Source organism: Paralichthys olivaceus, chromosome 23, assembly GCF_024713975.1.
Source record: "Paralichthys olivaceus isolate ysfri-2021 chromosome 23, ASM2471397v2, whole genome shotgun sequence".
NCBI lineage: Eukaryota > Metazoa > Chordata > Actinopteri > Pleuronectiformes > Paralichthyidae > Paralichthys > Paralichthys olivaceus.
The window spans coordinates 16,648,985-16,665,741 of record NC_091115.1 but is presented as its reverse complement, the minus strand read 5'-3'; the positions used below and the strand labels follow the sequence as shown (position 1 = coordinate 16,665,741).

General features: G+C 42.5%; 2 protein-coding genes across 26 annotated transcripts in view; both read right to left on the bottom strand.

Annotated features, from left to right (window-relative positions):
- Positions 1-1,022: 1,022 nt before the first annotated feature.
- aebp2 (AE binding protein 2) lies at positions 1,023-10,865 on the bottom strand. Its single transcript, XM_020100004.2, has 8 exons — positions 9,984-10,865; positions 4,031-4,262; positions 3,173-3,280; positions 2,836-3,022; positions 2,603-2,727; positions 2,401-2,468; positions 1,591-1,704; positions 1,023-1,510 (listed from the first exon to the last, which is right to left on the bottom strand). Exons 1-8 carry the CDS (start codon positions 10,505-10,507, stop codon positions 1,498-1,500), a joined length of 1,371 nt encoding a protein of 456 aa, XP_019955563.2. The 5' UTR covers positions 10,508-10,865; the 3' UTR covers positions 1,023-1,497.
- Positions 10,866-12,202: 1,337 nt separating this feature from the next.
- The window catches only part of LOC109637526 (pleckstrin homology domain-containing family A member 5-like), a 180,372-nt gene continuing 175,817 nt past the window's right edge, over positions 12,203-16,757 (bottom strand). For all 25 annotated transcript variants that reach the window (XM_069519701.1, XM_069519700.1, XM_069519710.1 and 22 more), the window contains 2 exons: positions 16,556-16,719; positions 12,203-14,448 (listed from right to left, as the gene is read on the bottom strand). In XM_069519701.1, the coding sequence (XP_069375802.1) occupies positions 14,411-14,448; positions 16,556-16,719 (202 nt within the window). In that variant the 3' untranslated portion in view covers positions 12,203-14,410. The remainder of the gene's footprint in view (positions 14,449-16,555; positions 16,720-16,757) is intronic.

Here is a 16,757-nt window from a genome sequence, read left to right as displayed (position 1 = left end):
GAAGGAAAAACTACTGAAAAAAACTATTAACAGAGGAAAAGAACATAGAAACCTCAGAGAGCCACATGTGAGGGTCCCTCTCCCTGGACGGACAGAGGTGCAATAGATGCCTCATGTAACTGAACTCATCAAATTAACAGTTTTACAAAATTGATCAGAAGAAACTGTTTGTAACATAAGTGAGAAGTGTGTCAGATGTTTTTATACATAAGAAAATGTCTTATAGAGATGAAGGGAGCAGCAATGACAAAAGAATTAAGAAATGACTGTCAGTAATGGTAGAATATTTGAGTAGGTTTATTGTATAACCTCATTTAACACTGAAGTCATTCATTTTAAACACACGGGAGGAGGTGATGGATGTGGATACATTTGGCTCGTGCAAAAGTACAACAGTTTAATGTTTTTGTTGTCAGAACCAAGGAACAAAAAAAGGTCAATAATTAAATACCCTTTTAAAAATACATTTACATATTCCTCTTTCCATAATGTATTTATACTTGAAAAAAGTATACACGTAACCTGAAAGTTCAAGTAAATATTTCAAAAAGGTTTTAAAACTATAGACACGAATGACCATGAAGACTTCAGATATTTATCATTTACCTCTAAAAAGGGAGGGACCATGTATAAAATGACTGCAAGTCTTTGACAATGTATAGGATTGTCTTTTTTTTGTTATTTATTGAACCCCTTGAATTAAAGCTTTACATTTACACCTCAAACTGTGGAGGACATTACAGACATTGTGTCAATGTCCAAAGGTCATGGACCTGACTATTCTGCAACTCTTAAATGTATTGCTATTGAGGCATTGGAGCCTTATCTGGAAAGACACAGTGAATGTGACCAGAAGTGGTGTGAGAGAGTAGGAGAGAAATGTAGAAACGTACAATAGTCCAGCCAGTCAGAAGAAGAACCGGGGAGCTGTTGCTCACGTGGCATACGTTCAAACCATTCGGCCGTTGAGTTACAGTGTATCGTATTTTATGTGGAACACAAAGAAGACTTCGGAGCAGACGGAGGTTGGAAAAGTTTAATGGCATCAAACCAGAGCAATGCTATATGCACATGAACAATATTATCAGTTTTAAAAACATCTATTTAAACATGTTTGGTGGAAAAAAGGCATCTATCTACAGTGGAGTAAAAAATTCAAAGTATAAAAATATATTACAAATCTCAAGTATTTACAAAGACAGCTTCTTTCTACACAGGTCTACAGTTACAGCACTGTCAAGTTAGTTTTCAGTCTAGTTGTGTTACCTAAAACAAGCAACATCTTGCCCTACGGGTCCTCAGTAAACTCAGCACCTATAAAAAGAAAACACTGTGGGCCTGAGACAGCCAGGACAAACAATAACTACACTCCCAGCATCCTCTGGGGGAGGGAGGAGGGGGGAGAGGGTTTTGGAGATGGAGAGGAAGGGATAAGCACACGGCCTCCTTCTTAAGGTCTGATTAGCAGGATGTGACATTAGAGCTTCTCTGGAACCGTTAGAAGAACATCCTGTGGGAGGAGAGACTTCTGGTTATTTATCAATATCCAAAGTAATTGAATGTTTGCCTCACAGGATATCGCACACACACCTGTAAATGTTGGGGTCGAGGAGTACAGCCGTGTCTGTGGGCAGCTTCGACAGATGAACCACCTTGGTCTTCTGCTGCAGTCTATCGCCCTCATTCACCCACACATCTGGCAGTCTGCAGAGGTTTCGAGAACACGTTTACCAAAATTATTTTATTTCTCCTCATGTGACAGTGAGACTTTCAATGCATGGTGAACAGTGGAAAGCTCCAGTCTCGTCAGAGATCTGGAGAAGAAGAGCTGATCTGGATTCGGGGTCCAGAGGAAACTCTTCTGAGGGGATCAGGGGCAGAACCCCCAAATCCAAAATTCATTATGTTGTATCTTAAAGACGCTCTCAGGGAATGATGATGTTGACGTTACATTATGTAGATAATGTCAATACCAGCTCATTCCGTGTCATGTGTCAGTCTCAGTAAAATGTAAAACTTGTGAATGTTATGCCACCTGTCGACAGTAATGTTAATCTGGGAGATTACCAAGTGTTTCAAATAGATTTATTTGTGGTGGCCAGGTATAATATTAGCACAATTGATTTTTTCTAGTATTTGACTATTTTAAGTTAGGGTACACAACACATTAATCTCTCTCCCAGACACAGAAAAGGTGGAAAAAAACATCTCCCACGATTTAATAAACTTGGTTTAAATAAAGCGTGGTGTAAATGACGCCATTTCAATATGTCGGGGCTTGTGGACACTTGGGTGACACCACAGGAGGCTGAGGAGACCAGAGAAGGAGGGAAAGGAAGGGAGAGAAGGATGTGAGGAGGAGGAGGAGGAGGAGGAGGAGAAGATGAGGCCATGTCTTACATGTCTTCTGGTGTCCAGTGCAGCAAGAGCTTTACCTTCCCAGAGTCTTCTTTCCTTCTGGCTATTACCTGAATATAAACACAAAAACACTAGTACCTTTATCATGGGGACTTAATGTGATATTCTTTAACAAAAGTAACATCCATTTAAAAATATACACATACACACACATGTTAATGGACTTGTGTGTATGTGTGCCTACCGTGCTGTGGAACACCACACTGTGTCCATTGCCCAGGCTCTCGATGTGTGTTGCCAGGTTGAGGCAGATGGCTCGATGACGGATGGCGTCCATGGTCTGAGCATCGAAGAAGTCATGAGGTCGGGCTGGAAGAAACAAAATATTGACATGATGAATACGTAGTTCGAGTGAGTGAACCAGTGTGACAATATGGCGTGATGTATTGTTTCTGTCTGTGTGTGAATTGTCCATACGGAGTGAGCGTCTTTGTTTGTTCTTGAGTTTCCGCCTCTTGTTTAGGCCGGCCTTGGACGGAGACTCCTCCTTCACTTTTCCCTGATTGGACATTTTGGATGAACTCTGTGAGCTGAAGTGAGTCGGGACATGACGGGCCAGCCCCCCCTGAGAGGCAAACGTGGCGTTGCAGCCTCCCACCACACACTGAAGAAACAGAGGATTTAAAGTTAATCTTGAGTCAATGTAATGAGTTCCCCAAGGTGACGCAATATTAGAAGTGTGCACTGATTCGACCAGGAGAACGTGTGTGTGGTAAAACGGACTTGTGCGGGTAGATGAAGTGTGTGTTGTCACCTTGAATGGTTTGTCCCCGCTGTGGGTCAGCATGTGCCTCTGCAGCCAGCTCTGACTGGTTGATGGCGTGTTGTACACTTTGCAGCCTTTCCACAGACACACAAACACCTGTGTGACAGACACACAAACAGTCAACACACAGAGAAAGTCCTGTAGTGATCAAACAAGAAACTTCAACGTATATTGGTTCTGGTCCACAGATCACTGAGGGGTCGACATCTGGGAACTAAATTTGCAAACCGATCGATCAGGAGGCGAAACCAAGGTTCCAGATACATTTGGTGGAAACGCAGTGTGTGTACATAATCCGGAAACTTGGTTGTGAATCATCCTGCTGATGTGAACAAATAATTGATATAAAAACCTGTTCTACTCCAATCCACCAGGTGGTGTTGGTGCAGAGGAGTCTACAACATTTGCGATGCAGTATAAATCTAGCAAACAACAGTACACATGGAATAGATTCAAGTCCTGCTACTGTCGATCTGAAAAGAGAATATTCAGACTTATATAGATTTATATACTTTTATTTTCTTCTGGATATTTTGTTTCAAATAGCAGTACTGCACGTATTAGCCACACCATGAAAATCACTGATCACCTGACCTGCCAAGGGATATATTAGGCAGCAAGAGACCACACAGATGTTCACTGTGCATCTGTCCATGTCTTCCTATTTAACTCAGTAATGTGTGGTTGGATATATTCTCCTTACAACTGCTACATTTCAATATATTCTGTTATTTGACACCACTGGAGCTGATAGAGTAGTGTCTTTATCCTACTAAATAAAACACAATTACATTGACACACACCTCAGGAGCAGCTCACTCGGTAGCCTGACAGTAAGACACTCACCCCTCCTCTCTGTCCGTCCACATGTGTGGCTCTGATGTGCTCAGCCAGGTCAGGACTGCTGGGAAACAGCATCTGACAGTGATCCCAGCAGCACGTGTAGCTCAGAGACTTGCCCCCCGCGGGCACCGCGCCGCTCCCAGACACCGCACCCCCGCTGTGGCCATTGAGCATGGCCGGAGTGGAGCGACCGCTGGATGCCGTGCTCTCCATGTCCATCAGGGTGCTGCCGATACTGGAGCAGAGGCACACATGACGGAGATATTAGAAACGGATCCATAATGTAAAACCAAAAATACACAGGGGGGAAAAGAAAAGTTGTCCCAGCAGAGAAACACAAGTTACAGTTCATACAAGATCTCATCGCTGGCGGCTGTGGCTCAGGGGATGAAGCGGGTTGTCCTCTAACCAGTTGGAGGTTCAATCCCAGTCTTTGCCATTCCACATACCAAAGTGTCCTTGGGAGAGATACCGTTCTAATAGAGAAAGCTCTGCTGATACATGCACTGTATGACCATGAATGACATGGTGGGAGATCGTCTGGATAGTAAAGTGCTTTATATGTGTACCATTTAAAGGTGCTGTGCCAAGTTTAAGTCAATAATCACGTATCATGTACTAGCATTTAAATCTAATCTGGAAACTGGCGGCAATAATGTAAAACACACATTTTAGGATCCATGTGTGACATGAGCAGATTTCACAGCTCCCACAGAAGTGCAACAGGTGTGTGTGTGTCGCAGCCAAAAGACTATCAGCACTGGTCACTGCTCATACTGGTTCTCTGTGGGAGCTGAGTTTACACATCCTACAAGAGGATTAACACCCTCGACACACACACGTTGACTGTACATCACCCACACTCCTACTCTGTGCCCAGCTGCCCCTCTGCTCTGCATGGGAACTAAAATTACTGTCTGGTCCGACAACTGCCGCAACAGCAGGATTACCCAAAGTCAACAGGCAGCCGAATACGTCTCAGAGCGGGCAGCAGATCGTCTTACCTATTTTTACAGCGGTTGAATTTCTCTCTTCCGTGAGCCACACACACATTATAGACGTTCCTTTTTAAGTCTTGCCACAGCTGCAATGTGTGAAGTCACAATTACAGGACTCCACAGAGAGCTTCTGATTTGAAATGAGGGATAAAGGAAGTGGACATGTGGTAACATTAGTGGTGCCACTGCACAGCCCTTTCCAAAAGAAATATAGGGGAATCACACACATTTTATTTGTATAGCCCATATTCCCAAATCAGAATTTGTCTCATAGGGCTTTTATTAAAGTTAAAAACAATATACAGCCAATGTGGACTAGGTTTTTGGAACCCACCAGCCCTAATGGATGGCAAATGACTAATGAACTGGATTTTTATGCTGCTTTATGCTGATTTACAGTACATGTTCATACACACACATACATACAGCGTTTACAGCATCAGTGGGCGATCCTCTCTACCTCCTGAGCCACAGCCGCCCCATTTGGACGTTCTATAAAAGCTTTGCTTTCTGAGGTGGGTCCAATTAAAAATGGTTTCTCAAGAGTTAGAGCTGACCTTCTGTAGGTTCATATGTTGTATAGAATATTTTTATATTTATTTCTATAGTTACCTTCTAGTTTTTATATAGTTTTTGATTAGCACAGGTTAACTTAACACAGTTCTGTATTTATTTTCTATGCACATTTTCTGCAAATATTTAATATTCCTGCACATTTTTAATTCCTCTGTACATATTGAAATCCTATGCAAATGTTTAATTTCTCTGTAAAGTTTAATTTAGCTTCAATTGTTTAATTTAATTTCCTTAATTCCTCTGTACACATTTAAATTTACATTCACCTCAGGCTAATTTCAACATAGTTACTGTGTTACAAGTTAATTCTAATGCATAAGTCAAGTCTAATGTATGGTCAATGTATGTTACTGCCAGTGGATGCTTGAATTTCCTTCTGTATCATTAAAGTTTCTATCTATCTATCTATCTATCTATCTATGTGCTATTCAATACCAACAAACAGCAGGGTAAAGTCTATTATCCAGAAACAATATGTGTAACCATTTGTAACTACTGCATTTTTGGGGGCGGTTGGAGACAGATCTGGGAATTATATTTGAATTACTTCCTTTTTTACAAAAATAATTAATGGATATTAATAGAATAAAAAAAGCAGGCAAATTGAAGGAACTGGTATTTATGAGTTCGTGCAATTTGCTGCAGATCCAGATAAAAATATGGATCTGGTGGAAGTAAATGTGGTTTTATGAGGAGACTGTTCGGCCTTGATGGGGCTCTGTGCTCGACTGAGTACCATCCTAATTTTACAGAATTTAATCGCCGTTGTTGAATGCACCTCTGGTGATTGCAGCGAGCAAAACAGAACGAGTGGCCTCTGTGGATATACTGTCATATTGTGGGTTAATAGCGTTCCTAATGTGAATGACTGAAGACTTTATATTTAGTATGATTATTCAGGTTTATAGGCCTTCACACGATTAGCTGAGGAGTCTATTGCTTCTCGGCTGGATGATTATGGAAGCGTTTCGATTTTTCTTCGGTGGAAATATAGCAAGAGGATTCAGAAACTTTCGCTTTCTGTTCAATGATGTGTTGTAGCTTTGCTGATCAATTTACAACTTAGCAACCCATAATGACAACGTTTAAGGTTTATCAAATATCAGAAACTGAAAACTCAGATAAAAGTATTCAGGTCCTATAATCAGAGCTTTGGAAAATAAGTTTTCCAGTGTAAAGTCTCTACAAGCCGTGTTCACCTGTATCTGGGCAGTTTATCTCTTTTTTCCTTGCGGATCCTCTCACACTCCATTAGACTCAGAGAAGCATCTGCAAACTGACATCTTCAGGTTTCCCCACAGATGTTCCGCAGGCTTCAGCTCAGTCTGACACTTGCGCTGAAGACAATCTGCGATTTTCCGCGAAAGCGTTCTAGTGGCACTAAAACTCTACGCCCTAGTCACAACAAACTTTAACCGCTCCTTTCAGGAACAATGACCTTAACAGCTGATACCCAAACTGATCTGACTCGAGTTTAACATATCATGTTTGTCTTCAACTGGGGTTTTCAACAACCAGACACAGACTTCATCGGAAAATCCCCCATGAAACCTTCAGTTGGTTAACGTTTCCTCTATATTCACAGAAATTGTGCAACTGCTACCATTACTTTCATTAAAATAAAAAAGATTCATGTGTTTTATGTTTGCCAGAGGTCAAATGAAGGAACATTGATAAATAAGTTATTAAAAAGGAAAATGGAAACTGTCATGACACAATTGTCATTTAAATTTCCTGTAATCAAAGTGGAAATGGGTCTATGAGCAGTGGAGCATCCAATGATCCACTGTAGCTGTAGAACACTGTACTACTCATACTGTACCCGACGAGCTGCTGTGTAGGTGTATGCGCTACAGGCTTCACAACAGGCCGCGTCAGTTAAGTCATTTCCCACCTTATCGTGTATCACAACTACACTGATTGACTCACAGCGTTTGAATTGGTCACAGAAGCCTCGGGGGGGGGGGGGGGGGGGGGGGGGGGGGGGGGGGGGGGGGGGATTCACTTTCTAATGCCGACACAATTTGTGCAAAGTTCAGAGAGAGGGAAAGTAAGAAAGCGGATGGGGGAAATAAATTCAATCAATAACCAAAGCCCTATATACACAACCGTACTTACTGAATTTGACTTGCAACAGTGCTTGATTCAACTTACGGGTAAAGACTACAGTTATGGCCCCTGACTTATTTCGGTGTTTATCGTCATAACTCGGAGGTTTATAAGCAATGATGCTGCGGGAACTAAACTCTGAAGTGACTGCCGTGTGGTGAATAACGATGGGTCGTCGATCGTGGTGGCAGCTGTTAATGGACAATGACTGCTCGATGTACCACACACCTACTCACACATTGTGCCACTGCTGCCAATAACTCTTGAATTTCAACTGTCACTGCTGCTCCCTTCGTCTACATCAGACGATTTATTATGTATAATTACTTGAAACGCTGACACTCCTTTCCATTATCTTAAAAACTGTTTCTTCTGATCAATGTTGTAAATACTTTTATTTTGTTGATGTCCGTCTTGGGAGAGGGATCCCTCACATGTGGCTCTCTCGGAGGTTTCTACATTTTTCTTGTTAATAGTTATTTGCTGGTTTTCCCTCACTCTTGTCTCATGTCACACTTTGTTAAGCTCTATGAGATGAATTGCGATCTGTGAATATGGGCTATACAAATCAAATGTAAATAGACAAGAGACGTGCATATTTTTTTAGATTATCAGTCAAATGTTATTCGTATAGCTCACATTTTACTGTACACATGTTCACACGGTACAATTCTGTTTACAATTTTACAAGTAATTTGTATTCATGTGTATTTCTTGAATTCTTTTTATACCTCCCACATTTATAAGTATTATTAGTTTGCCATACTTAACTCACTGTAACAAATTTCCCCACTGTGGGAAGAATAAAGGATTATCTTATCTAATTCACAAATCACATTTGACTCATGGGGCTTAACAGCGTGCAACCTCCTCTGCCCTTAACCTCCAGCATTTCAAGATATACTGAACACAATCTCTAGATGTGTATGATTCAACTTTTCATGACGGGACTTGTCCAGTGATGCAGTGGGGGAGTTGAACTCAACCCCCACAAGCAGCGCTGGGAGACGAGGAGATTTTATCCTAGTGCCTACAGCCTGTATTGCAACATGATGTGACACACACCGGCCCAGTGGGATTCTTTCCTCATACACAATCATCAGGAAGTTAGTGGTTTTTAAAAGAGTGGATACATTTTTCTGAGCATCACCTAAATTCCTGGCATGACTTTCTGTATAAAATATATAAATATGTTCTTTCTCTCTCTCTCATTCTAGTTATCTGCGACTCCAGAGCGGCAGATCTGATACTACTCAACAATAAGTATCATTAACTGGTGCTGCTATCACTAATAACATAATTACAAATTTAATTATCACTCTTGTAAATGTAATTTTAACAACCAGTGTGACATGGCTTTGATAAGATGGTTACACAATTGTTCCTGCTCACTCCCTCCACTTCTTTCTATTCACCTCTCCTCCCCACTCACCCCCGACCGGTCCAGGCAGATGGCCGCCCACATTGAGTCTGGTTCTGCTCAAAGAGCCTTGTTCATTGTGGGAACTGTTGTGTGTGTGTGTGTTTGTAAGGTCTCACCCTTACTATGCAAAGCCCATTGTGATGATCTAAATAGAGATTTGACTATATTCTAAAGCTTAACAACATGGGAATGCCTTTGCAGCCATGTGCACGGACATTCACTGCTCTTCTCCTGCAGCCCAGGTTTCCACACATGGCTGCAGTGACCACCACCAGAGGCTGCATGACAAACATGAGGGCTGGGGACATGGTTGAGGACAGGAAGGTTAAAACAAATGCTCTCCACGAGCTTATATTCGTTTTTAAAAATTGTTGTTCCGTTATTTGCCTTTTCTCTTGTTACCAGCCTCGCTCTTTGGAGTTTTGAAAAGTTTTCAAATAGGCCCCAAGTTATGACACTGCTTTAAGGGTTTCCAGCCACCAAGGCTTGGAACCACTGTCCCCCTGCATGTGCTACAGTCCCCAATCCTAAAAGTCGATGCATCCTCTACATCCGTGTTAAATGGAAGAGATGGGATTTAACAGATCAACCCCCCCCCCCCACTTTCACTGAGCCAGGCTGACATCAGTTCTTTCAGTAAAGTGCTGCAGCTGGAGATACGATCTGCACTAATGTGGCCTGCGACTAACTCCATCATGCAAAAACGCGCTGTGTGAACGCGTTGAGGAACTATTCTACCAGGCGGAGGAGAAGTAATGGAAGCTGTGTGAACTCGGCACCATGCTGTGACCTAACACCGCTCTCGACTGCTTGTGGGAATCAGTGTAGGCCTCTCGCGGCTTCTACAGACCTGTCCTCCGAATCCATCCGGCTGAGCGGCTCTCCATCCGACGAGGTCAGCTCCACGCTGGCCCGTCTCTTGGCGCCGTGTCCGGCTCTCTCCGCGGTCTTTGTGCGCTCCGCAGGCGGCGAGCAGGACACGTTCTCCCCCTCTCTTTGTTCTTCTTTCAGCACCCGGGAGCCCTCCTGTGCGGAGTCGACACTACTCGCCAAACTCCCCTGAACGGGACTTTTCCCCGGTTCGGCGAGTTCGCCGCCGGGCTCCCCTTCGTCGCCGTGTGGCTTTTCGCCGGGAGACGCGGCTTCTTTGTCGGTGCCGGGGACTCGGGACGGGATGTCCCCGAGCTGCTCCGGCTCACCGTGACCAGCGCTCACGTCCATTCCTGCTCTGCTATCGTTGTTGTCGCCCGGTTCCTGTTTGGGGTCCGGCACGGCCTGCTCCTCTCTGCCGGTTTCTGCTGTTTCGCCGGGGCCGTTTTGATCCGGCTTGGGCTGGGACTCTTGCTCGGCTCCTTCGGTCGTTATCGGAGCCATTTTGAGACGAACCACGGGGAGATGTGTCGCTGATGTTCCAGTGGAAAAGTTGCCCTGACGCGGTCCCTCTCCTCCGCTCACTCTCTCAGCGCACAACACCAGCGGCGGCTCTGCGTGACGTCACGGCCCCGCATGGTCCAAGCTGCTCTCCGCGGACAAGATGCCTCACTCGGCGCGAGAGCGAAGCGCCTCCACCAGTACCCACCCCACGTCGTTTACACCGTGTTATCGTGACATTTAACCAACAGAACGAACCCAAGCAAACCCAACTGTAACTAGCGTAAACATCTTTGATCCTCCTCATCATCCTTTCAGAGTAAATGACACGTTTTTGTTGGTTTTCCTGTCACATCCGGTATGATGAAACACGATGAGTAGGACACAATCGCTAAACGCGCAAGTGTGAGGGGTTTACGCAGCACTGCCCGGAGGAGCAGTGAGTCATCTTCGTAGACCTGGACGATCTTTGGCATTGTGGCCTCTCAGCTCCACGTGTTCCGACAAACAGAAAAATGATCCCGGTGAAAAAGTGCTGAAAAGGCACGTTGTTGTCTCAGCAAGGTGCGTGTTGGTGAAGGCACCCGCTACTTTGGGATCAACTGCGGGTTTTTATTTATTTTAAATTTTAAATCCTCCATCCCTTCACTGCGAGCGGCTCTCCTTCTGTGCGGACACTGAACCACGCTGACCTCAGTGGCCAACTTGTTGCATTGAGACCAAGGCCTGCGTCTGCACTGCCTGAGCTAATATGGAGAAAAGATGCTCCCTCTAGTTAGATCATAGGTTATTCATTATTCCATATTAGTGAGTGGAATGATCTGCTAAACCTTTTGCATTTACAAATACCAATTAGGCATCATTAACATTTTTTGCAGGATGTAAACCCCCAACCCACTTGTTTTAGCCTAAAAATGAAGCGTGGAAAATCCAATTAGTAATTCCTTTAGTTCAGTGTGTAGAGTTTAGTGGTGGATTTGCATGTTGCAGCTGAATACCCCTCACCTCACTCTCCCCTTCCAAACATGAAAAATACCCGTGGTCATGAAAACTCAAAAGTTGTTTAGAATGTCCAGTTTGCACTACTATAAAAAACATGGCGGCCTTCGTAGAGAGGAACCCCCCCACCCAGAAGGATAATAAAGGTTTTAAATATAAAGGGTAAAGAAGAATCTATTTGTACAATTTAGCTTATTACACACTACAAACACATTGCTACGATTCATTTATATTCAATTTCTGCCAATAGATCCCTTCCACCCAAATCTTACACACTGAACCTTTAAAGGTCCAGGTTTTAGCATTTTATGGAGCTTTAAACAATGGCTAAAGGAATAATCTTAATTAATTTAAATTTTTTAAAGCAACTCCAACCTCTGCACACATTCTGATCAGAGGATGGTGCAATGGCTGTACTCAATGTTTTAAATATAATCTTATTTTTGTGCATGGCCCTATGGCTAAAAACCACCCTGTACATCCTGCATTAACATTTAACCCTCAGTTTGTGCAGGTTCTTAAGTCGGTAGGTTCCCAACTTGGAGAGTACATTCTGATTCATTTGAAAGAGTCACAAGTCAAAGGCTGAGAACCACAGATCCAGTTTAAGTCACATAAATGGACAGAGAAAACTCAGAAGACTTAACCTGAAAAGCAGAAGTCAAGCTGACATGGTTGACAAGAGAACAATTACAACAATTTAAGAACATCAACATTTATTTCACATGATATAAAACAGATGGGTATGAACTTTTTGCATATTGACCCTAATAATATTAATAATAACCTCTTATAGTTATAATATTTGCTCTTCTTTTCAGTGTGTACATAAATTATTCTATCTTGCTTTATTTATTTTGTTTTTACATTTTATACATCTCTTTTTAAATTTCTTTTTATGTCCTGGAGCTCCAAAGTTCTTCTTATTGCTTCGTACATGTGCTATTCTGCGATCCTTCACCACCACAGAGATTCCAACCCAAAGCGTCTGATCTGCGTCATGTCCCTCAGCCTCTTCACTGTAGATCCGCTAAGTGATGTAAACCAAACAGAGAAAAAACAAAGAGACAGACTTCTGCAAGATACATAGTTGTGTCCAAAAAAAGAGAAAAACAGCAGCACAAAGTGGCACCTTGTTGAAGTAAAAACCTGCTTTCAGTTTCTTTATATACTTTTTATATATTTATATATGTATAATCAATAAAGGACAATCTGTTACTATGCAGGTGCAAAGGATGTGAAAATAGAGCGATAAGGGAGCCTCTGGTCTCAAATCAACACAAAGAATTGAAATCAGAGTAGGTGAAAATCAAAGACCATCAGCGATCACTTTGGGGTTAAAGTAAAGCACTGCATGTGTGTCGAGTTTTGGTGCTTAGCCCATCTGCGGTGAGATGACTCAAGTGCTCCTATATACAGCTATACAGTCCCCTCTAGCAACTCGGTACCAGCCAGCATCCCCTCCTCCACATCAGTAAAATGTTCTCATTTTAAATACTCACGTTAAAATGACTTTAATACTTAGCAAGGTATCAAAAGTTATGTATATTGACGTGTGTATGTATTTGGCAACATGGTTCTATAGAGCTATATGACCCCAAAACAAACCATACATACATTCAAGATTGTGAAATAGTTTAGTTCTTTATATTTATAGTTCTTTAAAGAAGAATTAAAGATAAATAAAAAAAGAAGTGTCTGTGACCACAGACGACGATGGACTAGCTGACCCAGGGATGGGAAAGACTGACAGCCTGTTCTCCATTTCTCTTTACACTGTTGAACAATTTAAATCCATGTTTCAATATTGCACTCTTCTGCTGGATACTTTATAGGTAAATTCCTCTACAGTTCCCCAGTAGGTTGCAGCAATAACTGCATCCACCAGTAAAACAGAAGGAAATAAATAACGCACTCTAACTACGTTTGCCAATGGCTTGTTTCAGGCCCTAGATCACAGAAATAGAAAATAACAGTGTTGCAGTGATTAACCGTTCCCTTGTGTGTACTGCAACCTAATGGCGTAATGAGTTGGGACGTGCCTAGAGAGCTGTTGAAGACTGGTGTCCATGGTGTGCCCTTGCCACATGCCCGAACCACCTCAACAGGTTCCTTTCAATAGGAGCCAGTTGTGCACAGTACACACACCCTCATTACTACTACCGAGGGGGCATTGAGCCAAACAACTCCAACTTTGAAATTACTGGCCTCCAGGTGTGAACCAGTGTGGAAAGGAGTGTTCGTGACACACGGGACTGGTGATCAGTAAGTCCCACCCAGTGCTGCAGTATCTCTGTACAATAAACACAACTTGTTCAATTATTACCAGTGTTCATAACTGGTAAAAATTAGGTATGACTATTGTGTTGGTCAAGTTAGGACGAAGTTAAATGAATCAGTTGATAGTCAAGTTAATCCTCCAAACCTTCTTTTTTCAGTAATGGACCTTTTACCTGTTACGCCATAGATGGTGACTCATTTTGCAGCAAAAGCATTTTTCATAGTTGTTAGTTTTTTCACCGTCAGACGTCGTCATCAGGCATAATGAAGAAGTTGTAACCATGAACCTTTCAAATAACGAAAACCATTTCACAATCTTACATCTATGCAGAAATGTTTTGGGACAACATGGAACGAATGCTCAGCTTCAGGACACGTCAGTATGGACAGATCTAATAGGTGCTAAAGATGCAGTACATCTGCCTTTCTCTCTGTCTGGATGAGAGGGGTGGTCCATCTGTGTGTGGTCCAGTCTGTTAGCAGGGCTGCCAGTCTCAGTCTCCTTGTGGGCATGTAACAGTAGTAACAAAGTAGTTCTGTCGTCAGAAGCCGTGGAGCATGCTCTGTGCGGGCTGGCTACATTTGGGCTCTACGGGAGGCCAGTGTGGAGATCAAGGCCGGTGTTGCTCACGTGTCGCTGCTCACCAAGGTGAATGTCTGTGGTGCTGTGGAGGGGGAGAAGGGGTTGAAATGAGTGAGTTTCATAGAGATTCCGCCGTAATCTAGTAATCAAGCCTGAATGTGAGAAAACAGGCTGTTTACAATGAATGTGAACAATACGTTTTAAAGCATTCAGGACAGTGATGGACTTCTAGAGAGTTTTGAAAGTATGGACACAATATTTTTACAGTTACAGTTGCATACACAGCTGTGCATTGATTCATTTTGTTGAAACTGACCTAAATTATTGAAAAGATGAGTCTTAACTGTTGATACACATATTACATGTCATATGTGAAACATTTGCCTGTGACATGTCGATATAGTGTGAGCACAGTACTAGTGCTACTGGGTGTAGCATGTAGGTATAAACTCTCGGAAAGAATGAAAATATTGTTTTCCAAAAGGTTGAAACAGTCAACGTTTGCTTCCTGGTTCCATTTCAAAACCTCGCAGTTTGGAATTTGTCCAGTAGAGTGTGCTGTCTGCTTGGCTTGCAGGTCATGTGTGCCATTGGTTTAATTCAGGCTCCTCATCCCACAGTGATGTGTGTGAATAAATGCATTGGGAATTTTAGACTGTGAATACAAATTACCTGAGTATGACACATAATGGGCAAAAACATTGTTTTTTGACACACTGGTCAGTTTTCAGTTCTTCTTTCAGAAGCTATTTTGCCTCTACAACATTTTTTCTTTCAGACTGGTAGAAAGAAAACATCCCGAACACATTTAGGTTTTCACGTCACTTCAGAACATATAAACACATCTTTAAAAGCCATTTTCTCACAACTTTTTGTTTCCTCAAACTAGAATTCTCCACCTTATACTGCATACACCAAACCTTCACTTTTATTCCTGTCTATAGTCTAGTGGTTTCTTCATTTACTTTTAATGGTTAGGATAAAAGGATAATTCATTATTTCCATATTTTAACATAAAATTTCATTCACACAGCCAAAACAAAAATAAAGAGTGTTTAAGTTCCAAACTATTTGTTCTATTTGTCTTAAAGGTGAAAGAGATATATTTTGAATTACTTTTGGATATGCTGCTGGCCTCAATCTAGTTTAAAACGAACAGAAACTGATTTTATTGGGAACAAGCAGACACAGACGCCCTCTTCCTGATTGGTTCTTATCAGTCAGTCATCAGCCGTTGTGAATGCACAGCATTGCTGACACTTAACACTACCGTCAGTACAGGTCCATCTTCTCATTGGTCCAATGACCCTTTAAGGATGAGTAGACAAGATAAAGCATGGATGGATTGTGTGGACGTTGCCTGAGGGTGTAGTGAGTCACATGAGTTGCTTTACCACATGCAGAGTAACCCTGAACCTTTTTAGACCAAACCCGGAGGAGCTGTATGTGTGAAGAAAAACAAACTAGCAGACCCTTTAATTAACAGACCCTGTCAGTGGCCTCAATTCAATTCAATTCTATTTTCTTTGTATAGCGCCAAATCATAATATACAATTCTCAAGGTACTTTACACAGAAGGTCAAGACCTTAAAATCTTATTTAATATAGAGAAACCCAACAGTTCCCACAATGAGCAGCGACTGTGTAGAGGAAAAACTCCCTCATTAACAGGGAGAAACCTCTAGAAGAACCAGGCTCGACCGGTTGGGGTGAGAGAAAAATGGGAAGGAGAGGAGAGATGGGTGGAAAAGAGGGGAGAGAAGAGAGAGAGAGAGATAGTGGGGAGGGGAGGAGAAGGGGAGAGAGACAGGGAACACTTGAGCACCATCAGGTATCAGCTCTGACTAGTTCTAATGAAAACAATAGTTGGGTTCAAGATGTCTCTATCCTGCCTCTTGCACGATCGACCCAGGAGCCATGTTTTGTCTTAATATACCAGAATATTGTCAGCAGGAAGGTTCTTTGTGCGATTCCTGATTCAGCTGGTTTCCTCCTTCTGAACAGATTGATTAACACGGATCTAAGCTTTCTGTCAGATAACTATAAACTCTCAAATATCCAAAGACTTTTGAGCGCACAATCAAGAGTTTGGCGTGGAAAAGTGATTTGAGTCATGAAATCTATATGTGTGTATTTGAAATGTGGTCTGAATGAGCAGATGCATATACGTTGAGGGAGATTTCGCTTACAGGCCAGCATGTTGTTGTTGTTGTGTTTCTTGTTGTCTGCTGTGAGCTGGTTGTAAGAGTCCAGGCTCCTCTCCAGCTTCTGCTCTCTGGTGGTTTGTGATGTCAGGTTCCCCTCCTCGTCTTTGGGCTCTGGACTGGCCATTTCAGGCTCAGGGGTGTGGAGGCTGCAGCAGAAGATTGTCAGACGGCTGAAGAAATACTA

Coding starts and splice junctions, on each gene's coding strand:
- aebp2 (XM_020100004.2), bottom strand. CDS start 10,507: ATGGCTCCGATAACGACCGAAGGAGCCGAGCAAGAGTCCCAGCCCAAG. Junction 4,263..9,983: donor CGGATGGATTCGGAGGACAG/GTCTGTAGAAGC, acceptor CCTCTGCTCCAG/TATCGGCAGCACCCTGATGG. Junction 2,469..2,602: donor GTGTGGTGTTCCACAGCACG/GTAGGCACACAT, acceptor GTTTATATTCAG/GTAATAGCCAGAAGGAAAGA.